General features: G+C 56.9%; 3 protein-coding genes across 10 annotated transcripts; 1 reads left to right on the top strand and 2 right to left on the bottom strand.

The window, feature by feature from the left end:
* Positions 1-1,399: 1,399 nt before the first annotated feature.
* On the bottom strand, positions 1,400-8,628 carry CDHR4 (cadherin related family member 4). Of its 7 annotated transcripts, none has more exons than XM_066245695.1 (19): positions 8,541-8,628; positions 8,016-8,200; positions 7,735-7,897; positions 7,569-7,660; positions 6,782-6,892; positions 6,075-6,178; positions 5,788-5,924; positions 5,329-5,512; positions 5,081-5,234; positions 4,794-4,887; positions 4,308-4,511; positions 4,090-4,229; positions 3,678-3,828; positions 3,372-3,592; positions 3,035-3,177; positions 2,477-2,533; positions 2,288-2,375; positions 2,058-2,088; positions 1,400-1,539 (listed from the first exon to the last, which is right to left on the bottom strand). In XM_066245695.1, exons 1-19 carry the CDS (start codon positions 8,584-8,586, stop codon positions 1,478-1,480), a joined length of 2,367 nt encoding a protein of 788 aa, XP_066101792.1. In that variant the 5' UTR covers positions 8,587-8,628; the 3' UTR covers positions 1,400-1,477. The 7 variants fall into 7 exon arrangements, with proteins under 7 accessions (XP_066101792.1, XP_066101793.1, XP_066101794.1 ...); XM_066245696.1 differs by having other exon boundaries at positions 2,058-2,085; XM_066245697.1 differs by having other exon boundaries at positions 3,047-3,177.
* A 1,003-nt stretch (positions 8,629-9,631) lies between these two features.
* UBA7 (ubiquitin like modifier activating enzyme 7) lies at positions 9,632-22,168 on the bottom strand. Of its 2 annotated transcripts, XR_010727307.1 has the most exons (25): positions 21,976-22,168; positions 21,724-21,892; positions 21,491-21,625; positions 21,275-21,381; positions 20,865-20,955; positions 20,639-20,774; positions 20,337-20,434; positions 20,099-20,245; positions 19,569-19,751; positions 19,285-19,392; positions 19,041-19,121; positions 18,807-18,962; positions 18,549-18,714; positions 18,259-18,464; positions 18,097-18,161; positions 17,824-18,007; positions 17,666-17,740; positions 17,260-17,431; positions 16,681-16,763; positions 16,324-16,416; positions 16,040-16,231; positions 14,394-14,486; positions 14,219-14,319; positions 13,505-13,747; positions 9,632-9,823 (listed from the first exon to the last, which is right to left on the bottom strand). XR_010727307.1 is itself a non-coding variant. In XM_066245104.1 (24 exons), the coding sequence occupies exons 1-24, from the start codon at positions 22,029-22,031 to the stop codon at positions 13,618-13,620; spliced, it is 3,027 nt and encodes a 1,008-aa protein (XP_066101201.1). In that variant the 5' UTR covers positions 22,032-22,168; the 3' UTR covers positions 13,491-13,617. The 2 variants fall into 2 exon arrangements, 1 of the variants encoding a protein (XP_066101201.1); XM_066245104.1 differs by lacking the exon at positions 9,632-9,823 and having other exon boundaries at positions 13,491-13,747.
* INKA1 (inka box actin regulator 1) lies at positions 11,143-13,366 on the top strand. Its single transcript, XM_066245105.1, has 2 exons — positions 11,143-11,774; positions 12,526-13,366. The coding sequence occupies exons 1-2, from the start codon at positions 11,553-11,555 to the stop codon at positions 13,318-13,320; spliced, it is 1,017 nt and encodes a 338-aa protein (XP_066101202.1). The 5' UTR covers positions 11,143-11,552; the 3' UTR covers positions 13,321-13,366.
* Positions 22,169-25,558: the final 3,390 nt, after the last annotated feature.

Raw genomic sequence — 25,558 nt, 5'->3', positions numbered from 1 at the left:
GTGGTTCCAGGGTTTAATGCCGTCTTCCCAGCAGGGTTCCTAGCTTTTACCCTCGTCAGTACCGAGGCGCAGCCATCTGTGCTGTCCTGAGCAGACCCTGGCCCGTTGCCCACGTTTGTCCTTAGGTCTGTAGTTTACTTCCCAACACAACCTCTGGCACATAGCGGACACTTTCTTTTCCTGCCCTGAGTATCTTTCCTTGAGTTCCTGTGAGAACATATTTTGCCCTGGACTGTCATGATGTGTCTCCAAGGCTAACGATGAGCCCTGGAAAGACGGTTATCCCTGATCCCCCACGCAGAGCACCTAACCCTGGGTTTGGCTTCAGAGTTAGGGGCCCAGAAGCAGTCACACCCACATCAAGTGTCAGGACTAGCTAGCTCTGACTTTTGAGCCTTGGTTGCCCCAACTGTAAAATGAGGATAATATTCTGGCTCTTTGGAGATAAAGATTTAATGAGCCTGACGCGCAAGGGAAGTGCTCGGGAAAAGTCTGCCTGTAACCCTGTACAGCAGCAGCCTGCCTAACCCTTCTGCCCCAGGCCAGCTCTAACACCCTCCCTCTGCTGGGAGCACCATGAAGTGTGTTTTGCCCACAGAAGATACTCAGCTTCTTCCTCCACCTGGGACATCATAAGTGGCGCAGGAGGGGAGTTCTTCCAGTCCACGGAGAGGTTTCAGGTCCACAGACTTAGCAGAGAGGAGAAGACTGAGAGCACCTGGGGATACCACAGTAAAGGCAGCCTCCGTCAGACAGCAGGTCCTTTTGGAGAGGTGGCAGTATCCTGGGCCCTGATGCCAGGCTGGGGATGGGAAGTGGGCTAGCACTGCACTCAGCAGAACCTGCCCTCCAGGTTACTGTAGGCCACCTGGCTCTGTGCAGCAGCTTGGGTCAGCACAGGGAAAGCTGAGGGCCAAGGAACTGGAAGAAACATCAGGAAGAAATGGGAACAGCCCTTCAGAAGAGGGCTACCTTCAGTCCCTCCATGGCCATCCATGCCACAGAGTTCTCAAGTTTGCGCCAACCCACACCTTAGCGCAAAAGCTCCAGACCCTTCCCAAGAAAACTGTCACACACACTGGGCAAACTGCCCCAACAATGTCCTGCTCTTATTGGAAAAAGGAAGCTTCTGGGCCATCTGCACTTGCCCAGAACAGGTGGTCTCTGAGGGTACAAGTCCCCAGAGTCACTGACAGGGCTAACAAACAGACTCTTACCTCTGCAGAGCTTTAAGCACCGTCAATTAGAGCACTGTAACAGTGCCTTCTTAAAGATAACCTTACTACTCCCTAGAGTTCCCTCAAAGTAGGGAGTTCTCCAAGTGAGAACAAGAAAATACAGATCTCAGAGTTTCTCCCACGTGTAGGTTACAAAGCTGAGACTTTTTCTGTTTGTAATTTTGTTTATTATTGAATCAACTTGACAACACAGTCCACGATCATCTGAAGAAGAAATTCCTACAGAGTCAAATAGTTTCTCAGCCTTGGAGCCAGCGCCGAGCTCCCGTGCGCGTGTTGAACAGGTAATCTCTGCCTGTACCTGAGCTCAGACGGTTGGGAGAGAGAGGGGGCACCGCTGGTCTCAGCAGAACTGCCTCCCTCCCCTAAGGGTAAGTGATGTCTCAGGACCCTTAGTCTGACACCCCCTTCTGCTTGATCCAACCTTTCCCCTCCCTCCTTTCTCAGAAAATCCTTTGAGGTGTGGCACAAATATACAGAAAGATCCTGATTCCTAACACTAGACACCAGCTGCCCTAAGCCCAGTGTGAGATTATTCTGCCATAATTCACTGGTGACAACAGAGTATATGGGACCTCTCCCCTCACCACCTTCCCCCACCACACATACACCCTGGGCAGGAACCAGACCAGCTCTGAGTCACTTCCTGGTCTCACAGGTGTTTGACAAACATTGGCCGAAATGTGAGTGGGGATGAGAACAGAGCCCGTTGAGAGAAAGAGGAGATGGTGAATGCCTAGTGGTAGGAGGAAATGCTGAGATGGGGAAAGGAGAGGAGTGGGTCTGGGTGGAGAATGATTTGGGAAGAGGGGGACTCACGGGAGTCCTGTGCTCTGCCATCGAAATGCTGCTGAGGGAAAAAAATGAGAGGGCGCAATGGGTTGAACCCTGTCGGTGGGGTCCGGAGCCCACCTACCTCCTGCATCCTGATGGTGCTGGGGTGGGTGCTCCCACAGGGGTAGCCATCCATAGGGAAGGGGGCAGGTTTGGCAGGGGAGGACTCTAGAGTAGCCTTAGTGCCCCCATTACACCGGGTAGAGTCGACATACCAGGCTCATGGTGCTGCTGAGTGCCTGGGGTGTCTCCATCCTTGGCACGTCCGTGAACCCCTCAATGGACCCCTCAGTTCCCTGCTTACTGGGGCAAAGTAGGAGCAGGAGTACAGGATGAGACCCTGGGCCCCAGCCTGCGTTCAAGTGATGGACTTCCAGGCAGAGATGTTTGCAAAGGAGGCTGACCTGTTTAGCAGCAGAGCCTGGGCTGGTTTGCTTGGTGCCTGTAGCACTTGGGCCAACCTAAAATGCCAGGAAGAGAGACCAGGCATGAGGGCGGCAGACCTGCTGGCTCCAGGACCCAGCATCATTCACCTGCCCCTTTGTATTGGGGATAGGCAGTGCCTGTATACAATGTCCACATTGTTACCCCCACCATCTCCTGCGTTCAGTTCTGTGCCCACAAGAAACTCAAAGTCAGGTAGGTCAGGTTTCAAGTAGAGGGCAGGGGTAAGGAATAGGGTAAATGCCCAATGCACAACACACTCAGAGTCTCCAGGCCTGGGCCTCATCCACACCCATCCCATGCCAAGACTGGGCTCTGCCTACGAGGGAGACAGCTTCCTTCTGGCGTCTCTCTGCCTCTACCCTGACAGCTTCTGGAGAAAGGACAGCATTCCTTAATATCAGTGAGTTTGCTCATCACCGTGGGCATTGTTATCAAGTCTCGGCTGGAACCACCTCTCCCTGGTGGGGTCCAGTAGTGGGCTGGGGAGGCAGGGAGCATAGGGACAGGCACCCTACCCCTGGAGGAACCTGATGAGGAGCCAGCCCAGAGCCGAGAGGAGGAGGGCACTGGTCACTGTCAGCACCACCACAAACCAGGGCTCCGGCTGCCAGAACGCCTCTATGTCTGTCACAAGCAGGGGTGTCATCACTGAAGGCACCTGAAATAGCAGCCACAGTATCACCACTGTCCTACCAACCATCCTTCAAACCCCTCCAAGGCCTTGGCCGCCCCACACCCCAGATTTGCTCTCCTGTATTGTTCCTTGCACTCATCGTCCACCTGGAAAACTGGGTCTTCTCCCCTCTAAGATCCTCTCTCCCCACCATTCAAGGGCCTGAGGACCCCCCTCACTGTGGTTCTGTGGGTGCTGGTGGCCACTGTGCTGGCCCTCCATGGAACTAGATGCACAATGACGGTCGCTGTAGTACTGAGGTGGGGGATGGAGGGGCCTGCATCGGCCACACGGATCAATAGCTCATAAGTGCGGGGCTGCTCCGGCCAGGGAGGCCCCCACACGAGGTCGTTGAGCAGCAGGATGGCTCCTTGCAGGCTGAATCGACTCTGACTATTTCCTAAAAGCAGAGGGACAGAAGAAGGGGACCAGTGCTGACTTTGCCTGTTCCTCTCCCACAGCCCGTCAGCCCCCATGGGCCTCACCTCCCACAATGCTGTAGGAGAAGGCCCGGCGCTGTGGCTCCTGAGGGACCCGACATGACAACGTGGTTACCACCATGTTACGGCCCGGGAACGTGTGGATGGTGAGTTCCTGGAATGGTGGCTCACAGGCGGGAGCATGGTCATTCACATCCTGCAGGAAGGTAACCAGGTCACCCACTCTCCACATCTCAGGTCACCCACTCCCACATTGCCAGGCCAGCCCCTTAGCCTCCTCCCACCACAGCTAGAGCCTCGGTGTCAGGCACCAGGCTACAAAGCTTTCTTTCCACATGAGGCCCTGCCTCATTTAGCCAACCAACAGGAAAAAAACTGAGGCCCAGAGTGAAAAAACAGACTGCCAGAGGGAGAGCTGAACCCTGCCATTCTTTCTAAGGCCTCGGGGCTCAGTTACCTCCACCTCAATGGTAATGGTGCAGAAGCCTGAGCGGTGGATAGTAGGGTTCTGGTCTTGGCTAAGGTCAGTCACCAGGACAGTGAGCCTGTATGAGGTCTGCTGCTCATAGTCCAAAGGTCCCAGGAGGTGAACCTCTCCTAGAAGGGGTAACCATGACTTCAGCTTGCAGTCAACTCCAGCTCCACCCTTCCGTCCCAGGCCTGGAGAGTAAGTACCGCGCAGACGGTCCACAGCAAAGGTGGCAGACCCGCCCCAGTTGTGGTACTCAATGCTGTTGTGTGGGTAATCCATGTCCGTGCCCACCACAGAGCCCAGCAGGGTGCTGGGCCGTGCATCTTCGCGAACCCGGAACGTGTGTGAGACGCAGGTTGGGGAGAACTCGTTGACAGGTGTCACCATCACTAGTATTGGCACCTCAGCTGGAGGCCGTTAGGCAGTCAGGAGTTGGCCTGGGGTTCCTAGCCCTGCCCTAAGGGTCTGAGGAGGAGACATATCCCTGCCCTGGGGATCTAGGGAGGGAGAGGGTCTGGTGGGAAGGAAGGTCTGGGAGAGGAGAGATGTGCTCCTCCCCCTAGGGGTCTGACATGGAGACAAACCGCCCTTCCGGTTTCTGAGGGAGGAGAGATGACCCTGTCCTGAGAAGGGGACAGGGAACAGAACAGCTTTGTCCTGAATGTCCAGGCTTGGGCATGATCACTCACTGGTCATCAGTGGCTGACCACCATCGAACACCAGGATGGAGGCTGTCTGCTGAAAGCAGGCCCCAGGAGTGTCACAGTCCAGTGTGGCATTCACCTGCCCAGAGTGGCCAGAGTGAGGCCCAGCCACCGCCTGGAGAGCCTTGAGCCACACTGGGCTGCTCAGGCCAAGACCTCCACAACTAGCCTGCCCTGACCCTTTGTGTTTCAGGAGGTAGGCGCCACCATCTGCTTCACCCCCATAGTGGCTCTCACCGACCCTTGCCCCTCTACCCCCAAGCACAGGGCACCTCCAGAACTCTGTCGCTGAGGCAGAGGCTGGCTGAGCCAGGAGGGCTGTGGAACCATAGCTGGTAGTCGAGGGTGGAGCCAGGAGAATCTGGGTCAGTGCACGTGAAGGTGCTCAGCACGGTCCCCACAGGAGTTGTCTCGGGGATTTGAGTCCTGGGAGCAGAGGGTGGGCGGCAGGGCGGCGGTCTGTCTGGGCAAGAGCCCTGGTGGCTTCCCAGTGGCTTAGGTGAGGCTCAGGTGTACTCACACCAGCAGTGCAGGGAGGCAGCGAGGGGGCCAGCGGTTGATGGTAGTCACATTCACGGTGAGATCGAGCTCGCCGCTGACCCATGGCCGGAGCCGCTCGAAGGCCTTCACCTTCAGCACGGTGGCCGCTGCGCCTGTGGCCCGCACCAGGTCCAGGGGCGCGGTGGTCCGAACCACGCCATCCACTGACGCGGGGTGGGAGCGTGGGGGACGCAGAGTTCGGCCCCGCCCCCAGCTTAGTCGGGTTCCCAACCTCCCACCCGACACCCTGGTGAGGGAGGGCGCTGAGTCTGGCCACCCAAATCGCCTCTTCCAAGGCTCGCTTCTAACTCCTATCCCCGCCCCCCAATGCGACCTCGCCCTAGTTTGGGCCTCGGCTCCAGCCTCGTTTCCAGGAAGGGGAAGGCATAGTGCCAATAACCTCTGGACCACCTGCGGTGCCCCACTCCACACCCCTCACCATGTCCGACGGAGAAAAGTGGGCAGGGCACTGGAGAGATGATTTCGTAGAGCACATCGAAGCCCTGGGCCTGAACCTGAACCACCTTACTCCCAGGGACCAGGTCCTCCGGGATGGTGATATTCTGGTTCTGCTCCCTAAACCAAACAGAGCACTGGCTCCTGCGGATCCTGCCAACCTCCCTCATCCTAGGCAGGCGACACTCCCACAGCCCCACCTTAACCTACTCCTTCATCCTTGGGGTTAGGCCCTGCCTCCCCCACTGTCCCAAGGTAGGGGAGCCTTACAGGAAGGAGACCTGGCTGGAGGGATCAGGCAAAACTTTCACTGTCAGCATCCCACGGCAGCTTTGGCTGGACCCAAAGGTCACCAGGACCTGAAGCTGGAAGATCTGCGTGCACACCGAACAGGAAGGGAACCACGGTGTGCCTCCCCCTGCATGTCTGTGCCCAGCCTTCTCTTCAAATAGGCACACCCCCTTCAGGACCTCCACAAGGAGTCGTAACATTACATATATATATATATATATTCCTTTGAGTCCCATTCTTGAGCGATTAATCCTTCTATTAAAATGCGAACATCCCAAAAAAGAGTGATACTTGAGTCATTGAGGATGTGACTTAACCATCTTAGAGTTGCTAAGAGCCAGTCACTAAGATGTAGATGTTTTAAAGAAGGAACTCTAACCTCCTTCAGACTGCACTAGCCACTCTACCCAGAATGTTCTCTTCCTGTGTGACTGCTCTGAACACTATCCTTTCTATTAAAGGTGCCATGAGCTCCCAGAGCCGGAATCCCTCTTCTTTATGGAATCCAGAGCCCCGCACTGACCAGGGCAAGGTGAGAGAGCATCCGGCATGGGGCAGCAGGTACAGTGTGGGCTGTGTCTGGGAGAAGCACAGGAGGCCACGAACAGGCAAATTTCCAGGAGGTGGTGGCTCTGTCCGTCATATTACCAATCCATAGATATCCCCAGGTCCCAAGTTATGCTCACCTTTTGAGCCTGGCCTTTGAGGCCCTGGGGTGGTGCCTGCAGCCAGCCATGCCCACTGATGGAGAATGGGCCAGGGAAGTATGGAGGGTCCTGGGCACTGGTGATGTTGATCTGACAGCACAGAGATGCTGGAGGCCTGATTCCCAGGCCCAGTGCCCCAAGCATCCCTGTCAAAATCTCCAACAGCCCAGCAGGTACCTGCCCACACTCAACTCTCCCACACCCCAATACTGACACCAACCCTAGCCTGGGCCCCCTTGGCCCTGATTCTTAATCCTTTCTGTTTTAAAACAATTTACTTATTTTTAAAGTTTATTCATTTTAGAGAGGAGAGAGAGAAAGAGAGAGAGAAGGGGGGAGGAGCTGGAAGCATCAACTCCCATGTGCCTTGACCAGGCAAGCCTGGGGTTTCAAACTGGCGACTTCAGTGTTCCAGGTTGATACTTTATCCACTGCACCACCGCAGGTCAGGGAACAATTTTCTTTTTTTTTTTTTTTAACTACTTTTCTGTTTTGCATTACACAAGTGATACAGAATTTTCATAGAGCATTTAGAGTACACAGGAGAACTTGAAAGAACTCAGCCGCTGAGAGGCTCCTATCGGAACAGCCATGGTCACAGAGGGTAGGAACCCTCAGTGGCTCTCTCCAAGAACATGTGTCATGCAGAGGCTCAGCTGTACACGAAAGGGTCCCCCTGCAGTCTGTACCTCGGCCAGGTAGGGCCTAGGCTTGGTCTCCCCACGCCTCCTCCATCTGCCCCCCACTTCCCTTGTGCTGAACTCACCTGGGCTCCCTGGAGTTCCAGGCCTGGGATCAGCAGAGTGTACAGCCGGGCCCCAGGTGTCACTGTTTCTGGCACCTGGATGACCTCCCCAGCTGGCCAAAGGGGAGGTCAGTAGGCTTTGTTCAGGCCATGCGTGTCCACCCCTGCCAGCTGCCCCGGGCCTTACCTGGGCTGACAAATCGGCCAGCACATTGAACACGGCCAGTGTCCCGCTGCACATCCACAGTGAGTGGTCCCTCTATCACCTGGCTGCCACACGTGAACTGCAGCTGTAGCTCATAGTGGTTCACTGCCAGGGCATCCAGCCGGGCTGAGCTGCTCAAGGTCAACTGCGACGGGCAGGCAGTGCTCTGTGGGCCTCTCCTTCCCCCTGCACCATCTCTGGCTTCGTGAATTTAGGGTCTGCCCTTGTTTCTCCCTGGTCCCCAGCTGTGCCCATGGCCCTACCTTTCCCACATAGATCCCCTGCCACCTGGTCAGGCTGGGTGGGTTGAAGAAGGTGCTGTGCGGCTGCACAGAAAGCAACTTCAGGGTGGGTATGTAAGAAGAGCAGTTAAAGTAGAAGGAGTGAAGGCTGGTGCCAGGCCCCTCGCTCTCGGAGACATTTATGAACCAGGGTAGGCAGGAGAGGTCTGTGAGGAAGGGACAGTCAGGCTGGAGGGCCCCATGCATGTGGCACCGCACAAGCATAGTTCTGCCCTTTTGCCACAGCCTTGTCTTGGGGCCAGGCAACCAAAACCTTTCCTTTTCCCCACATCCAACCATAGGTCAGTGCATTTCACAGATTGGGAGTGAGGACTTGGGTGAGGAAGAAGCCAAGTTAGGAATGAGGGTCAGGGCTTCAGATCTTTGCCCCTTCCTGGTCCCCCCTCCCAGCCCCTGCTCTCCATGATCACTTCTCTGAGGAGAATCAGGACTCCACTGTGGAGTGGGGAGTGAGAACGGGGGTTCCCCCACCCACCAGCTCCTCACCAGAGATAGCCAGAGCAAGTAGTGCCAGTGACCTAAACAGCACCATGGTGTCCTAAAGATTCGGACAGCAGAAGACACTGGAAACCAGAGGTGTTTGTTAGGCTCACCTGTTGCCAGGTGAGTTGCTCAAACACACTGGGTGGGCAGGACTTCTGGGCCTCCCAGACTGCAGCTCCACCCATCCCAATGACTGAGCTCTAGACTCCAGAGGCATCCCTAGGCCTGTAAAATCCTGCTGATCCCAGTGAAGTCCTCCATTTGTTACTACAACCCAAAGGGGATATGAGGGGAGAAAGATCAAGCTTCAGGTGGGGAACCTGAGATTCATGGAAGTCTTGATCCAGCAGTCCTTGTAGACAGGAGACAGAGAGCAAGACAGTACCCAGACAAATTAGGCCTGTGAGTTGCTACCTCATAGAGCCCAAACTCCAGCTGCCCACCCCCTTGTTAGAACATGATTTGCCTACAAACTTTGAGCCCAAATATCAATAAAATCTCTCAAAAGTTGTTTACCTCTATCAAGCAAAAGGAATTCTTGATGATAGAAATGAAATAATGGTTATCTTAGGGGATATCAACTGGAGGGGGCACAAAGTGACCTCCTGAGAGATATCCTATATCTTTTTCAACATTTTTTTTTATTTTTTTATTTTTCTGAAGCTGGAAACGGGGACGCAGTCAGACAGACTCCCGCATGCACCCTACCAGGATCCACCCGGCATGCCCACCAAGGGGCGATGCTCTGCCCATCTGGGCATTGCTCTGTTGCAATCAGAGTGATTCTAGTGCCTGAGGCAGAGGCCACAGAGCCATCCTTAGGGCCCGGGCCAACTTTGCTCCAATGGAGCCTTGGCTGGGGGAGGGGAAGAGAGAGACAGAGAGGAAGGAGAGGGGGAGGGGTGGAGAAGCAGATGGGTGCTTCTCCTGTGTGCCCTGGCCAGGAATCAAACCCGGACTCCCGCACGCCAGCTCCCACACGCCAGGCCAACGCTCTACCACTGAGCCAACCGGCCAGGGCCTCTTTTTCAACATTTTTATTTATTGTTTTTATTTTTTGTTTTAATTCAGTGAGAGGAGGGGAGGTAGAGAGACTCCTGCGTGGGCTGGGACCAGGATCCACCCAGCAAGCCCACTAGGGTGCGATGCTCTGCCCATCTAGGGCGTTGCTCCATTGCTCAACAACCACTCTTCCTAGCACCTGAAGTGGAGGCCATGGAAACACCTTCAGTACCTGGAGCCAACTCACTCCAATTGAACCATGACTGCTCCAATTGAGGACACAGCTGCAGGAGGGAAGGGAGAGAGAAGTGGGAGGGGGCGGGGTGGAGAAGAAGATGGGAGCGTGTCCTGTGTGCCCAGACTGGGAATTGAATCTGAGACATCCACAAGCCAGGCCGACGCTCTACCACTGAGCCAACCGACTAGGGCCAACTTTTTTTTTTTTTTTAGCAATAGAGAGAGAGAGAGAGAGAGAGAGAGAGAGGGAGGGAGGGAGATGAGAAGCATCAACTCATAGTTTTTGTCCCTTAGTTGCTCATTGATTGCTTTCTCATATGTGCCTTGACAGGAGGGGAGGAGGCTACAGTGCTAGTGACCCCTTGCTCAAGCCATTGACCTTAGGATTAAAGCCAGCAATCATGGGGTCATGTCTATGATCCCATGCTCAAGCCCGGGACCTCGAGGTTTAGAACCTGGGTCCTCTGCGTTCCAGTCCAGATGCTCTATCCATTGCACCACCACCTGGTCAGGCACCAAACCCTCATATTTCTAAGGCTGCGCCTGACCTGTGGTGGCGCAGTGGATAAAGCGTCGACCTGGAAATGCTAAGGTCGCCGGTTCGAAACCCTGGGCTTGCCTGGTCAAGGCACATACGGGAGTTGATGCTTCCAGCTCCTCCCCCCGTCTCTGTCTCTCTCTCCCTCTCTCTATCCTCTCTAAAATGAATAAATAAAATAAATAAAAATTAAAAAAAAAAAAAAAAAGGCTAAGGCTGCTAGGAGCCTGGTTTTGCTGACCTCTTCTTCACTCCTACGACTGCCATCACAGACAACTGGGCCTTCCTTGTGGTAAGCCCTGTCCACCTCCTGTCCTTTCAAGGCCTGTAACTGGCTGATGCCTCTGCCTAAAATGCCCCTCTCCTTGATTTTCCCATGATGGCTCATCCAGATCCCATACAGAATGCCACTTCCTGTGAGAGTCCTCTCTCCCAAGCTAGCCCATCGCCCTTATTATTTTCTTTTACTGACTGGTCTGTCTCTAATTAGCCAGTATCGTTGAACCTCCCCTGCAGTTTTGGAGAGCCCCAGAGAATGAGCTCTAACCATTCCCTCCAGAGAGCGTCCCCCCTCCCCCCCCAACACACACACTCCCTCTCAGTTTGCAAGTGACGCCTGGCCCTGGCCCGGCGGAGGGGGATGCCGATGTGGCCCTAGGAGTCGCGGCTAACCGCGCGCTCCCCACTAGAGGGCGGCCGGGCCTAGCTTGGCCCTGACGTGGGATGGGGAGGGCGCTGGCTGGGCCTTAGTTGAGGTCCCGCCCCTGTGCTGCTGCGACGTCTCGCGCTCCCGGAGTCCTCCGAGGGGCCGGAGCCTCCCATCACTTCCAGGGATTGTCCAAGCCCGGCTCCAGGAGCGGGTCCAGTGGCTGGGCGAGTGGGGCGCTCTGCCTGCACAAGGGCGCTGCCGAGGAACTCGCGCGCTCCAGGGACCTCTGAAGGAGGGTCCGCAGTTCTGTCCTGATAAAACTGGGGAAACTGAGGCTACCGTGGGGAAGCGACTTGTTCTGAGTCACGCAGCAAACCGGAGTCAGCTCAACCGCCCGGGGCGTCGGAAAGTCGCGGGCCGAACCCGCTCAGCTTCTAGCCGCAATCCCACCCCTGTCCACCCAGCTGGAGCAAAGTGGGGGAGTGGGCTTGGGGTTCACCCACCCTACCGGGCCCGAGCGGGGCGGGGCCATTTCAGCCCCGCCCCTGCCCCATTGGCTGCGGCGCCAGGGGCGGGGCGCGGCTGCCAGATGTTGGGGCGGCGGCGGCAGCAGCAGCAGCGGCAACAGGAGCTACGGAGAGCGAGGAGCCGCTGGGCAGGGGGCGAGGGCGCCGCTGGCCGGCACGGCCGGCCCTCTTCGCGCCTCTCTCGCTGGAGTTCGAGAGGAACTGGCAGGCCTGGAGGGGGCTCCGGCACCGGCATGCACAGCACTCGGCTGGACAGCTTCCTGGGCCAGCTCCGCTGGGAACTGGTGAGTCTTGGGAGCGGTGTGACTCTTAAAGGACGTGTGTGGGGTGCTCGGCTGCCATCGGCCGGAACGACACACGGGTGGGGGTCCTTCCTTAGTACTTATCCAAGGCGGGATGAGGGCGGAGCGGCCCAGATGGCCCGCGTCGGGTTTCGGACGGTTGGGAGCTGCTCTGGGCATCAAGTAACAGCAGCCCAGCTGGCCATGCTACTGGGGCTGCGGAGGGAGCTTGGGGGGAGGAGGGGGGAGAAACTTCTTTTGGGGTGGAACAGCGGGTTTTGAAGGACTAAAGAGGTGCTGGCGCTGCCGTGGGTACCCTTCTATTCCAGGCTGGCCTGAACCTCCTTCCTCTACCCCGCCCCTGGCAAGTGCTCTATCCTCTGAAAGACGCTGTGCGCTTAGGGGAGCTGAATCCCTCAAAAGGCACTGGATGCTTGCTCCACCCCAACCCCCAGCCCTGAGCAGGACCTACTTCCCGATTCAGGCCCGCAACCCTGCCTCCTGCCCTGGTGGCGGGTGCCGACTTGCCCAACTCTGCGTGCTGCAGCCTGTCGGACTGCCACCAGGTCGGCTTATGGGAGCCACACGAACTTCGTGTGCCAGTGTCCCCATGCCCTTTGCTCACTAGTGGCCTTGCTGCCCAGGCCTGCACGCCTGTCTAGCCCTCCTGAGCTTGTGTTCTGAGATTGGCCCGGCCAGTCAGGCAGGGGTGACAAGCACAACCCCTCTGACTTCTGCCCTTTCTTCCTCACAGCCGTGTGGCCGGGACACAGGCTCACCCCCGATGCCTGGCCCCATTCCGCCACCCCCCAAACCTGGCCCAAGTGTTCGCCACCGGCTCAGGGCCTCAGATGCCTTGGAAGAGGACTCCATCTGCTGTGTGGAGGAAGAGGAGGAAGAAGGTGCGGTGACAGGAGACAGGGGCATAGCCTTGGAAGGCCCCAGGGAGCATACCTTGGACTGGGACTCTGGCTTCTCTGAGGTGTCAGGCAGTACGTGGAGAGAGGAAGAGCTGCCTGCACTCCAGCACCCAGCACCCCCACCATGGCGCCCTCATAGACAGCGCCCCTCGGCCAGCGGCCTCTCCCTGTCCAGCGGGGCCCCTGTGGCCAGGGCACCATCGGCCCACCGACCACGGCCCAAGTCCACCCCAGATGCCTGCCTGGAGCACTGGCGGGGCCTAGAAGCTGAGGACTGGACAGCAGCCCTGCTGAGCAGAGGTCGAAGTCGCCAGCCCCTGGTGCTGGGGGACAACTGCTTCGCTGACCTGGTGCACAACTGGATGGAGCTGCCCGAGGCAGCAGGTGAGGGGGACAGTGGGGGTGGGCCCCGTGCCCGTGCTCGGCCCCCCCAGTTCCTGCTAGGTCTCTCTGAGCAGCTGCGGCGCCAGCTGGCCAGAGCCCGCCGGGCAGCCATGGTGGGAAAGCGACTGTCGTGCCCACCTCGAGCAGAACCCGAACTGCCTGCGGACGTCTCACGCTTTGCAGCCCTCATGAGCTGCCGCAGTCGCCAGCCCATCATCTGTAATGATGTTGTCAGCTACCTCTGACCCTGCCCTCCAGCCTGGAACAATAAAGGCCTTTCTCTGGACTGTCCTTGGTTCCATTTGCCTGAGTCTCTCGGAGGCAGCCCCAGCCCTGTGAGGCACAACCCAGGCAGGGGAATCTAAACAGCCTTTTCCCTCCCTCCAGGGGCACCTGATGCCCTTGTTACAGCCCACGTGCACCACTGACCAGTGTTCCATCATCTGGCCTCTCCATTTACGCCTTCCTTCAACGAGCATTTATTGAACGCCTACTGTGGGCTCAGGACGCAGAGCCTGAGAGGTGATTGGCCTGCTGCCTTGTCAGAGCTCGTAGTGCAGGGGTGGGAAGGCGGTGTCGTCGTCCTCACCCTCACAGCTGAGCTCCAGTACCAGCACCTGCTGTCCAGGCTCAGGAGTCCAGCCTGTCACCCGCTGCACCAGTTCTGTCACCCTGGTGGTGGACAGGGGTTGGAGGATGGGTAGTTGAGCAGTGGCAGAGAGTGACCATGGTGACCATGGGCTCAGGGGTGCTGATGTGCCATAGGAGCCCGAGCCAGGAGCAGGAGCAGCCAGGAGTAGGAGCAGCTCAAGACAGGAAACATCTGAAACTATTTTCGGAGTGGCTGGCAGGGCCAGCGGGAGGCAGGAAGCTGCTAGTCCCCTGGGAGCGGGCTGTGAGGGGGGCCGAGCAGGGTGTGGAGGAGCTGGTGGGGCTGACGGAGCAGGCAGCTCCTGGAGGCCCCTCCTCAGACCCCGGGACCTCACCCTACCCCCAGCCCATTTGCTGGCTTCATTTGGCAAAAGAAAGTTTCAGGAAGGTGTGAAGGGCCCGCATGGGGCTGGGAAGAGGAAAGCCTTCTTGCCTCCACCTCCCACCTCCAGGGACAGAACAAGGCCTGGCTGGAGCCAGGGCTGGGCTCACCTGAGCGGCAGGAGCTGGGCGTGCTTTCCGGGGGGCCATCCTGCCGAGTAGAGCAGGGCCGGGCCGTGCAGCAGCATGGCCACTCTCAGCCCATGTTGTTCCTAGAGAGGGACGGGTCAGGTGCCGGCCAGGCCAGGCTCTCCCAGGCCCGGGGGTAGGGAGGAACGCGGCGCACCTGGAGATGGGCCAGGAGTGACCCTAGGGTCCTCTCGGGCTGCATCGCAGGCACCTTCAGGCGGTCCCAACAGGTCCAGGTCAAGTGACGGAACTGGGGGCGAGGGAGGGGGAGGACTGAGAGGCTCCCCCCACACCTTCCCCCTGCCCGGCTACCAGCGGCTGCTGGCCCCCCGTCCTAGTGGAGGAGCTGGCAAGAGGCAGGAAGCAGGAGCCAGGGGGTGGGGATGGAAGGTGGGATCAGGACCCAGAGTTTTAGCCCCCTCCCCACCCGTGCTGGGGCTAGCACAGGAAATGGGGCTATGGGGCCCCCACGCAGGGAAACAAGCAATCCATCACACAGGCTGGTTGTGTGTGTGTGGGGGGGCGGTGCTTCCTGAGGAAGTGTGGGAGCAGGGCCCCTGAGCTGAAGTCTCCAATAAAGTAGCTTATTCCTCCAATGCAAGGCTGGGAGCTGGGAAAGCTGCAACAGGGGTGAGGGGGGGACATCCTGTCCCTCATCCTGTGCTGCCGGCATCTTGGACTACTCATGGACACAAAGGGGCAAGGGACACAGTGACCACTGGGAGATCCCAGCAGGGACGCAATCCACAGAGGCCTCCTCTTGTGATCCCTTCTTTCTTTCCCTATTTCAAGAGTCTTGGGGTTCTGGTCCCCAGAGCTGAGGGCAGAAGGGTGGCAGGCAGCCAGGGACCAGGACATGAGGCCCTGCCAGCCTCCCCCAGAAAATATAGTGGGGTCAAGCCAAGACAAGACCAGAGGTGAGATGGGGGATCCTCCCACCCCCTCCACCATGGACAAAGGCAGTCTGTCTGCTAAGTACAGGCAGCCCCCCTCACAAAGGGACTCTGTATGCTGTGCCCTGAGGGACCCCAGGGCTACTCAGCAAAAGCCCAGTGCTAGCCTGTGACCTCTCCCTTCCCTGGTGAGGACATTCTTTCCACCCCCTCTTCTGTGCCCCGAGGAAATGCTAACTGCTGCAGAGCCTGGGCACACAGCCAAAGCCGTTCACAACCCTGCACTCAAGGAACACGTGCACACAAGCCCAGGAACACCCACACATGTACTCACACGCACTCCCATGAGAGCCCACACTGAAAAAGAGCCCTGCACTCCCATCTGGTACACAGATGTGCAAGCATGTTCCCTCCATGCCCACACAACACAGCACCAGGGATGCCCAGGCCCCGGTGCACTCACACCTCAGACACGAATACGCACGTCCTCACAGGGCTACAAACCTCCACACATGTGGCAACAGGGAGCTCAGGGCCCTTGAATTCAGTCTAGATGGGGGCAGGCAGGGATCCCCATGCCAAGCAGGCTGACACTAGGCTCTGGCGCTAGTCCCCCCCCCCCCCCAGGGGCACTCCTGGTAAGGAGGGGGCTGTGTCAGATGTCTGGCTCACTAATGAGTTAAAGCTGCAGCTTCCCCAGACCCAGGGCAGCAGAGGGTTGTGCTGTAGGGGTGGCTGATGGCTGCTTCCTGTGTCTGACAGGTCCCAGCCTGGTTTCACAGCAGCAGGAAGGGGGCTGGAGGGTCTTGGTTTAAGAATCTGGGTCTTAGTGCAAGCCAGACGCCAGAGGAGGGCCTATTTGGGGAGGCGCGGGGAAAACCCAGGCAGGGTGTGGGTGTCAGGGGCTTACCGTCTGGATGGCGGGAGCACAGGGCACATAGCGGCTGCAGTAGTTTTCAGCCAGGTGCAGATAGCTGTGGCGAAAGGCAGTGCGGGGCCGTGGCCTGCCCACCACCTTAAATAGCTCCAGGACCACAAGGCCGGCCACAGCCGCTGTAGTGGTGGCAATGGCTGGAATAATCTGGCCCAAGATTCGCTTGCTCTGCCGAGAACAGGAGGTTGGGTTTGGAGCCAGGGTGTAGGGCTCTGGTTTGACCCCCATCTCTATGCAGGAGTCCCAAGGGACCAGGTTACCTGTGTGCGGTTGGCCGGTGGGATGCCATAGTTCTGAGCTCGCAGGCTTGCTGCCGCTGTCACAAAGTCTACATGGAAGTTGCTGTCATCACCCTGCGAGGTTCAGGTCATAGCAGCATTAACACTGCCCCATGCCCCTTCGCCATAGCTGACCACGTGCCCCTGCCCTGACCTGCCCGCAGTTCTGTCTGGAGGATGCTCACATTTCCCAGTTATCAGATAAGGGAAGGTGAGCTGCTTCCGGAATCCTGCTGAGAGGAGAACTCAGGCCAAAGGGCTCCAAAGCTCCCTTCTTAGCTCTTGACCTTCCCCAACCATCTCCCCAACTCAGCCCTTTGCTCCCACTCGGGCCCCCACCTTCTCAAACTCCAGGGGCTCCAGTGGGGAGCCCACACTCCAGTCTTGCAGGGCCGCACGCAGTCTCTGCACCTGCTCAGGGTCTGCCAGGCAAGTGCGTATTGGGACGGTCCTTAGCCCTCATCGCCTGCATTCTTCCTGGAGCCTGCCTGGGGCCTCTTCTTGGTCTCTGCCAAGCCCCTGGACTCTACCACTTTCAGGAGGACCTCTGATGTTACACTCTCCTCCCCAGTATCCCTAAGCCCCCCATTGTAACGTGTGTGTCTGTGTGCATGTGTATGGGCTATATGATTCTGTCTCATCTGGGGGCCATAGGTGCTCCTCAGGGCCCAATGGTTTGTGGCGTTGTTGTTTTTTGCTAAAAACTTGCCAAGGGAGTGAGGGTGGGGGTGGGGCAGCAGGGAGAGAGCCTGAGGTGGCGGGGAGGGGGCAGAGGATGAGAGATAAGCAAGGCCAGAGGGCCTCAGAGGGGTGGGTTGGTCACATGGCTCCCAGGTCCCCTCTTTCTTCAGCACAGGCTGAGGGCAGGGTTGAGTCTTTGCGTGGCAGCATGGGGGTGGGCAGAGCCAGGGACCTCACCAAGCTCAGTGGAAGCCAGGTCACTAGAAAAGATGGGGTCCCGGTGCGGGAGCTCAGGCAGCGGCAGCGTCTCCAGCATTTCCCGAAGCGCACGCTGGTCCTGTGAGCCAGGCAGCCCGTGCATCCGGGCGTACAGGTTAGCTGCCGCCAGCACGTAGAGGAGGTGCGTGTCCTGCAGTCAGACCGAGAGCCGGGGCTGACCGCAGGTGCGAGTACGCATCCATGGGAGCGCGGGGTGCAGGGCCGCCGCCCTTGCCCTTTGTGGATGGGTTTGAGTGCCCGCCTCGGCCTCACGGGTGCCCAGACACGGCTCTGCCTCTCAGCATCTGTGCAGCACGCAGAGGTGCCCGCCTGTGCTCTCAGGGGTCACATTGCCATCTCAGCACTCCCCAGGGGCCCCACTCACTTGACCGGGGTCAAAGTCCAAGGGCTGAGGACACTGTTTGGGACTCGACCAGAAACGTGTTCCGTCCTTAAGCACCTAAGGAAATAGAGGCTGCGGGGCTCAGTCTGGTCTCTCTGAGCCCTCGGCCTCCAGCCCCTTGGTCACCCCCGGCCACCCACTTTATCAGGTGGGTGCTGCCTGAGCAGCTGCATGATGCCAGAGCAGAAGCATCGCTGCCAGTGGCCAAGGGCCCAAAGCACACAGTCTTGCCAGGTCTGCGGACGCTGTCTCAGGACGCCCAGCACCACATGCAGCAGGGGCCGCAGCTGTGGCCCACCCCTGTCCGCCAGAGAAGTAAGCGCCCTGTGGAGAGGGGAGGAAGTCTGAGGCCAAGCCCTGTAGAACCGTGCTAGGGGTCCCGGACTCACACCCACTCCTGTTGGTGGCCTTACTGTTGGTGGCAGTTGATGGTCTCAGCAGACAGACGGAAGAGGCCCTCAAACTCATCCCGGGCCCACTGTTGGGGAGGAAGGAATCATAAGGTGTCAGATGGGGAATGGTCTGCAGCTGAGAACTGAGCCCGGTGGGAGAGGGGTGTCTGGGGTGCTTCCCACCTGCAAGGTGTGCTCGACTGTGCTGGGGAAGTGCCGCACGGTGCAGACAGCATACGGGCCATCCTCCGACTCCGTCGTCCCGGCGGGGGCTCGGTAGTTCTCAGTCACATGCGGCATGAACACTGAAGCGCTGCCCCGGGTGCCCTGCGTGCCCGCTTCCAGCAGTGGCTTCAGATAGTGGGTGCAGCGAGTAGCTACGTAGTGCCCTGGCAAGAGGGCAGAGGGTCAGGAGTGGGGCCGGCACAGCCGTGGACAAGGGGCTGAGATTCAAGATAGGGTTGCGTGCTCACGGGCCTGGAAACTGTCCAGGGCGGCAGCCACACCGTCCACACGGGAGAAGAACTTGTCCCCGTATATATGCTCGGTAGTGGGGTCCAGGGGGGAGGTGAGCGGGATCACCCGCAGGTCTGAGTTCAGGCGGCGAGCGGCCTCTGCGGCCACCTCTGCCTTGGGCCTCTGAGGAGGAAGCAGGAAGGTGCTGAATGGGGGGCAGACGGCATCGTGGGAGGACAGTCCGGGACATGGCGTGTTGGAGGGCAGGCACTCACACCAATGTCCTGGGGCCTGAAGAGGAACTGACGGCTGAGGTTGGAGCGCTCAATGTGGTCCATGTCGGCGACAGTCACGCCCCCGCTGCCCCTGGTCCCCAGGCCCACGAGGGCAAAGCCTTTGAGCAGCTCGCAGCCTATAGCACCAGCACCCACCTGCCAGCAAGAGCAGCCTGAGCCAGGGGACCCTGCTCCCCTGCCCGCAAACACACCCCACCTCACCACACAGCTCACCAGAAGGTAGTGCTGGTGGCTCAGCCTCTCCTGGAAACCAGCCCCAAACACTGCGATTTGCCCATCATAGCGGCAGCCTCTCTAGGGGACACACAGGCACAGGTCAGTGATGGCTACTGGCCTGTGCTGCCTGTCCCTCTTACACCGGGCTTTCCAGTCCAGGGCCTGGGGACCTTTCCTCCTGTTCCCCCACCCTGAGTCCTGAGTTTGGATATGGCGTCCACCCCACCCGCCAAGGTCTCACCGGTGCACAGTCCTCAGGACTGGGGAGGAGCTTTCCATCTTCTGGGAGGCAATCGAGGGCATCAAAATACAGCCACTGGTCCAGGGGCATGAACTTCCTGGAGACTGCCTAGAGGCCAGGACTTTAGGGACTCCTGCCACCTCCTGACCCCTCTGATCTGGGCTAGGGACTGCACCCAGGTGGATGAAGCCTCCTGGGCCACGGTCTGGGGTCGGGCACCCATTGGGACCCACAACGACCTCTGCATCCCCCGCCAGCCCCCTCCTACCTGTACCTGCACCCACCTTCAGCACTTCCTGGGCAGCCACTGCACCCAGCATGGTGGCCATGGGGCTCAAGCCACCAGCACTACTCAGGGCGACTGTCCGGATGAGAGCTTCATCCAGCGGCCCTGGCAGTGGCTCTCCCTCTGCCCCCCTCAGGGGTTCCAGGGCCCGGGCCAGGCCCACCACCATCTCTGCATCTTCCTGCGGGGTGGAACGTCATAGACACGGCAGCCCCAGCCTAAGCGCCACTCCCCACTCAAATCTTTCAGGCGGCCACCCACCCCGTGCCACGGAAAAGGAAGCAGAAGCCTGGTGGGGAGACGGACAGGGACCTGGTCGTCAGGCTGTGCAGCCCCACTAGAGGACACCCAGCTTCCAGCCCATCTGAGGGGTTGGGAGGTAGCCAGGGCCCCCCAGCTTTCAGAGCCCCAGAGTCTCCTTTATGTGCTGGGACCCGAACTTGGATCTATGAGATGGTCATGTTGCCTCCCAGCAGTTGAGACTCCAATAATACAGAGGCTGGGGGGAGGGGCAGTGGGGCCACTCACAGGATCCCAGGGCTGAGGTGGGCGGCCCCGGAGGTGCTGGAACTTGTGCAGTGCTCGGAAGGCTTGATGCAGGCAGTGGGCACGGTGAACTTCCCGGGGACTCTGGGCCACCACACGGGGCTGATACAGGGCTGCATCCAGGGGCTCCTACAGGGGACACCAGGCTCAGGGACAAGTCCAGAATGCTGCCGGCCCTTCAAACTCCCAAGTTCCCCGCCTCAGACGCACTTGCACTCACATGGCTCACAGCTTTGGGTCTCCTGACCTCAGTGACAGTTCCGCCACGTAAGTAACAGGAGAAAGTTGTTGTGTCCCCAATCTCCAAGGTCCCATCCTCTGGGGGAGATGGAGATCCAACCTCGTTAGTGTGACCGCTGAACCTAAGTAGGTCCCCCCATCTTGTCCTGTCTTGCATCTGTGTCCTTGCCATTGCCCCGCCCTGAGGAAGGCAGGGGGTGACCTGTCTCCGAGGACCAGTCTGTGTCAGCCTGCAACGGGCGCTTGGGTGCTGAGCCTGGAACTGGTGTGGAGCTGGCTTACCCCGCACACGGATGGGCTGGGCAGCAGAGCCATTGAGCTCGACCATGCCCTCGATGCCTGAGAAAGTCACCAAATCCCCGTCATGGAAGTGGCGGGCGTCAGCCTCCTTTCTCAGAGTGAGAATGCCCGGGGAGCCCTGGGTAAGAGACAGCTTGGCTCAGGGTCGCCTGTGCCCGCCTTCCACGGGCTCTGGCAGCCCCTCCTCCAGCCACACCTTAGTGCCCACCTGGGAGATGTGCAGGATGGCAGCTGTCAGGGGTTCTCCTTCTGTAGGGTCCTGAACAATGAAGTGCGCACCAAAGTCGCAGAACAGCTGCCTATGGCGGGATGCTAGGGGTCACTGGGAAGGCTCAGTGGTTAACCACCGCGGGTGTGGTGAGGGGTGGGAGACACAAGGGGGTCAGAAGTGGGAAAGAGTGCTCGGAGAGGCTCAGGGGCTGGAGCTCGAAGGAGTTTCCGGAGTGTGTCCGGAGCTGGGGTGGAGGAGAAAGGGGGCAGGACCGGAGACTGGAGTCAGAGGAGACGGAGATAGGCCCGGGGCTAGGTGCCCGGGGAACTTGAGCAAGCCCGAGCTAGCGACAGCACTGGGACCAGTGGCTGGCTGTGATTGGCAGGCTAGGCAGGCATCTCACTCACCCCACAAGGCCCCGGGTATCAGCCACCAGAAAGCAGACTCCGTGCTTGTGGCAGAAGTTGCCCACCTTCAGTTGCTCCTCTAGGTTCGAAGCAGTCAGCACCACCACCTGGGTGGACCTCATGATCAGCAGGGCCAGAACCACTGCCCAGCCCACTGTGCAGCTAAGGGCGGGAGTGGGGGACTGGGCTGGCCCGGGGCTGGGGCTGGGAGGGAACCTGGAACTTCAGCAGCAGGTGCTCGGTGACGGGGCCTGTGTGGACGCAGACCTGGACATCACTGTTGAGCTTGGCCACACGTTTCTGAGATGCCTCAGCCCTGCTCCTGGCCAAGTCCTCCTCCGAGAGGAAACACTAGAGAGAGACCCAGTCCAGCTTGAGCGAAGCATTACTATCCCTCGGGCCCTACCCGCAGCCTGGCCTGTGAACCCATAGCCTCTCAGGACCCTCACCTGGGCAGCCAGGTCAGACCAGCAGGTAGGGTGGGGATCGTGCAGAGTAAGGCTGCCCACACCCATCAGGACCAGGTTTTTGGCCACCTCAACCCCCAGGCCCTGAAGGCCTGACAGCAGGACCTTGGCCTCCCGAAGCCTTTCCATGGCTGGCAAGCCCAGCACATACCTGTGGGTGGGAAGTGAGAAAGCACGGATCGGGGATCAGAGGTCAGAAAGCCACCCCATGCCCCTCCCCACCTCTGGCCTCACAGTTGCCGAGAGTACAGCTCCTCATCCAGCGACTTGGAGGTGTCCAGGACATCCATCCTGAGGCCTGGGGCCGGACACCCCGCTGCAGCGCGTATAGAGAAGGTCTCCGAGGGAGGCGGTGCCAGCCGCTGCCAGTGCGAAGGCACAGATGCTGGGGGCGGGGACGCAGGCAGTGGGGGAGACACTCGCTGCGGGTCACCGCTTTCACAGCTTCTCTGTCACTTCAGGGAAAGCAAAAATGAAAGTGAAACTAGACTCTGATCTGGTTCCTGGTCCTGCCTCCTGCTAGACAGCCTAGCCTGGCAAAGGTGAGGCTGGCATCCCTAGGGCACGGGCAAGGTGGGACCAAACGCCTGGGTCTGCTCAGCCTCTGGGAGAGCAGGCAGGGGGCAAGCCGAGGGAGGGACCCATGGGGGCTGGATGCAGTGCTCTCCTGTGGCTCCTTAGATGTCCCAAACCTCAGGCCCCTGTCCCCCTCGGGTGCCCCTGCCTGAATGGGCTTCCTGCCCCCAGGATGCTGATGGGAATTCCTTGTCCTGAGGACTGGGCAGGCTTGCTGTGCCCCACACAGCGACCTAGAGACCCTCGAGGTCGGAGCCAGGCTTGGCCCAGAGGCTGTGGGAACTTGTGAGGTTATACTGTCCCGCCCTCGGGGCCCAAACCACAGTCCTGGCTGGAGGCTGGCATCTTTGGGAGTGCCTGCTGGGCCCCAAGCCATCTCCTCAGAGGATAAGGCTGACTCCCTGCCCAGAGCAGCCAGTCCAGAGCAGAGAGCAGGATGGCAGTCCTAGGGGGCCAGTCAGGGGTGAGTCCCAGGTCTCAAAGAGGGTGGTCAGTCTCTGAGTGCCTGAGAGAAGGAGGCATGGGGCAGCCATGATCACCTGGGTCTTTATTGTTTTCTTTTAAACTTGGATTTTGAAATAAACTCGAAGTTGCAAAAATAGTACAGCGAGGTCCTGTGTAATCTTCAACCATGAGATGCTTTCTTAGAAACTTGGAACCAGTACTCTAGAGGATGAATCACAGCTCCCCACAAAACTCCACAATAGCTAAACCATGCGCTGTCATGAATTCTTTTTTCCACTTGAGGTAGTGCTCACCCTCCCTGGGAGCTGGCGCTTTCCCCCACTCCTAGGCACGTTACTTCTACCCTTCCCTCTCCCTCGTCCCAGGGGCCCTTTCTTTTACCTCTGTAACTTGTTTTCCTAAAGCCCATTTCTTCTACCTCTGTGACTTTCCAAATAAAATGGAAAACAAAAACAAAACTCGAGCTAAAATTCATATAACATAAAAATAACCAAAGTGTACAATTCAGTGACATTTAGTGTATTCACGGGGTTGTGCAAGCACCGCCCCTCTCAAAACTTTTTGTAACACACCGAAGAGCAGGCGCACCACATTAAATCATCCTTGCCCACCCCTCTACAACCCCCTGGCCGATACTTACATTCTTTCTGTTTCTAGAGATTTGCCTATTCTGGATATTTAACATAAAAGGAATTATACCTAACGTGATGTTTGGTATCTGGTTTTTTCACTTAGCGCAGTGTTTTTGAAGTTCATTGAAATTGTAGCGTCCATCAGTACTCCACTCCCTCTTAAGGTTGAATAATATTCCATCATCTGCGTATATCACAATCTGCTCATCCAGTCACCTGCTGACGAACTTTTGAGTAGTTTCCACCTTTTGGATATTACGAGTAGTGAGTGCTGTTATGATCATGCCTGAACATGTATTTGAGTTGCCGTTTTCAACTCTTTGAAGTCTATACGTAGAATTGTTGAGTCACATGATAATTTCATGTTTAATTTTTTGAGGGACTAACAAAACGTTTCCCACCAGCATTGCACAAAACAAAATTCCTATTTCTCAACATTGTGGTCAACACTGGTTTATTTCTTTAATTTTTATTTATTAATTTGAGAGAGAGAAGAAGAAAGAGAAATGCTGATTTGTTGTTTCATTTATTTACGGATTCATTGGTTGATTCATTTTTTTTTTTTTTTTTTTTTTTTTTTTACAGAGGCAGAGATAGACAGGGACAGACAGGAACGGAGAGAGATGAGAAGCATCAATCATCAGTTTCTCGTTGCGCGTTGCGACTTCTTAGTTGTTCATTGATTGCTTTCTCACATGTGCCTTGACCGTGGGCCTTCAGCAGACCGAGTAACCCCCTGCTGGAGCCAGCGACCTTGGGTCCAAGCTGGTGAGCTCTTTGCTCAAGCCAGATGAGCCCGCGCTCAAGCTGGCGACCTCGGGGTCTCGAACCTGGGTCCTTCCGCATCCCAGTCCGACGCTCTATCCACTGCGCCACCACCTGGTCAGGCTCATTGGTTGATTCTTGTATGTTCCTTGATTGGGAATCAAACCCACGATCTTGGCATACTGGGACGATGGTCTAACCAACTAAGCTATCTGGCCAACTTTCTTTTTTTTTTTTTTTTTGGGTGGGAGTGTAAAGTGGTAGGTGATTTTCTGTGTGTGTGTTTTCATTTAAACGTTTATTGGATGTGTCAAATGTACTAGATACAGAAACCAGAGCCAGATTGTCTTTTTGTGACTGGCTATATTTCACTTGGCAAATGAAATGCCCTCAAAGTTCATCTACGTTGTAGAATATTACAGAATTTCCTTTCTTTTTAAGGCCAAGTAATATTCTACTGCATCCATATATCACCTTTTGTTTATCCATTCATCTGTCAGTGGATTCTGGCTGCCTTCATGTTTTGGCTAGAATGAATAATGCTGCTATGAATATGGCTATGCAAATATCTCTTCGAGATCTTGCTTCTAATTCTTTTAGATTGTAATCAGAAATGGAATGGCTAGATATAGTAATTCTATTTTTAATTTTCTGAAGAACTGCCATACTGTTTTCCACAGAAATTGTACTATTTTACATTCCCACCAACAGTGCACAGGTGTTCCAATTTGTCCAAATCCTTTCTAACACTTGTTTTTGTTTGTTTTAATAGTAGCCATCTTAATGGCTATGAGGTGATATCTCATGGTAGTGTTTGTTTGTTTTAGTTATTTTAAGCTCTTTCCATTTCCTTATAAATTTTTTAACAGTTGATTTTAGAGAAGAAGGGGGTGAAACATTGAATTGTTGTTCCACCCATTTATGCATTCATTGGTTGATGCTTGTTATGTGCCCTGGCTAGGGATTGAACTCACAACCTTGGTGCATTGAGATGACACTCAAACCAACTGAACCAATGGCCAGGGTCTCTTGGTAACTTTAATTTGCATTTCCCTAATGATTACTGATAATGAGCGTCTTTGTATGTGCTTACTGGCCATTTAAAAATGTTCTTTGGAGAAATATCTATTCATGTTCAAGTTGCCCATTTTTATGTTGTTGTTGAATTTTAGAAGTTCTCTATATATTCTGGACATCATTTATCAGATACATGATTTGCAAATACTTTCTCCCGTCCTGTGGGTTGCCTTTCTGCTTTGTGGATGTCTTCTTGGTGTTAGTTCTTTTTTGAATGTTTGGTAGAATCACCAGTAAAATGGGTCCTGGATTTTTCTTTATGGGGAATTTTTAAAAAATATTTATTTAATTTCCTTGCTAGT

Source organism: Saccopteryx bilineata, chromosome 10 (genome assembly GCF_036850765.1).
Source record: "Saccopteryx bilineata isolate mSacBil1 chromosome 10, mSacBil1_pri_phased_curated, whole genome shotgun sequence".
Classification (NCBI taxonomy): Eukaryota; Metazoa; Chordata; class Mammalia; order Chiroptera; family Emballonuridae; genus Saccopteryx; species Saccopteryx bilineata.
This window is presented reverse-complemented; position numbering and strand designations above follow the sequence as displayed.

Bases quoted from the DNA above. Each gene is read 5' to 3' on its own strand.
- CDHR4 (XM_066245695.1), bottom strand. From the start codon at position 8,586: ATGGTGCTGTTTAGGTCACTGGCACTACTTGCTCTGGCTATCTCTG. The intron at 4,512-4,793 runs GTGAGTGATCAT...AACGGCCTCCAG, and splicing joins TGGTCAGCCACTGATGACCA to CTGAGGTGCCAATACTAGTG. The intron at 3,829-4,089 runs GTAACTGAGCCC...ACCTTCCTGCAG, and splicing joins CCATTACCATTGAGGTGGAG to GATGTGAATGACCATGCTCC.
- INKA1 (XM_066245105.1), top strand. From the start codon at position 11,553: ATGTTGGGGCGGCGGCGGCAGCAGCAGCAGCGGCAACAGGAGCTACGG. The intron at 11,775-12,525 runs GTGAGTCTTGGG...TCTTCCTCACAG, and splicing joins GCCAGCTCCGCTGGGAACTG to CCGTGTGGCCGGGACACAGG.
- UBA7 (XM_066245104.1), bottom strand. From the start codon at position 22,031: ATGGATGTCCTGGACACCTCCAAGTCGCTGGATGAGGAGCTGTACTCT. The intron at 19,752-20,098 runs GTGAGTGGCCCC...TCCACCCCGCAG, and splicing joins CACCTCAGCCCTGGGATCCT to GAAGATGCAGAGATGGTGGT. The intron at 18,963-19,040 runs GTGAGCTGTGTG...TCTTGCTGGCAG, and splicing joins GCCACCAGCACTACCTTCTG to GTGGGTGCTGGTGCTATAGG.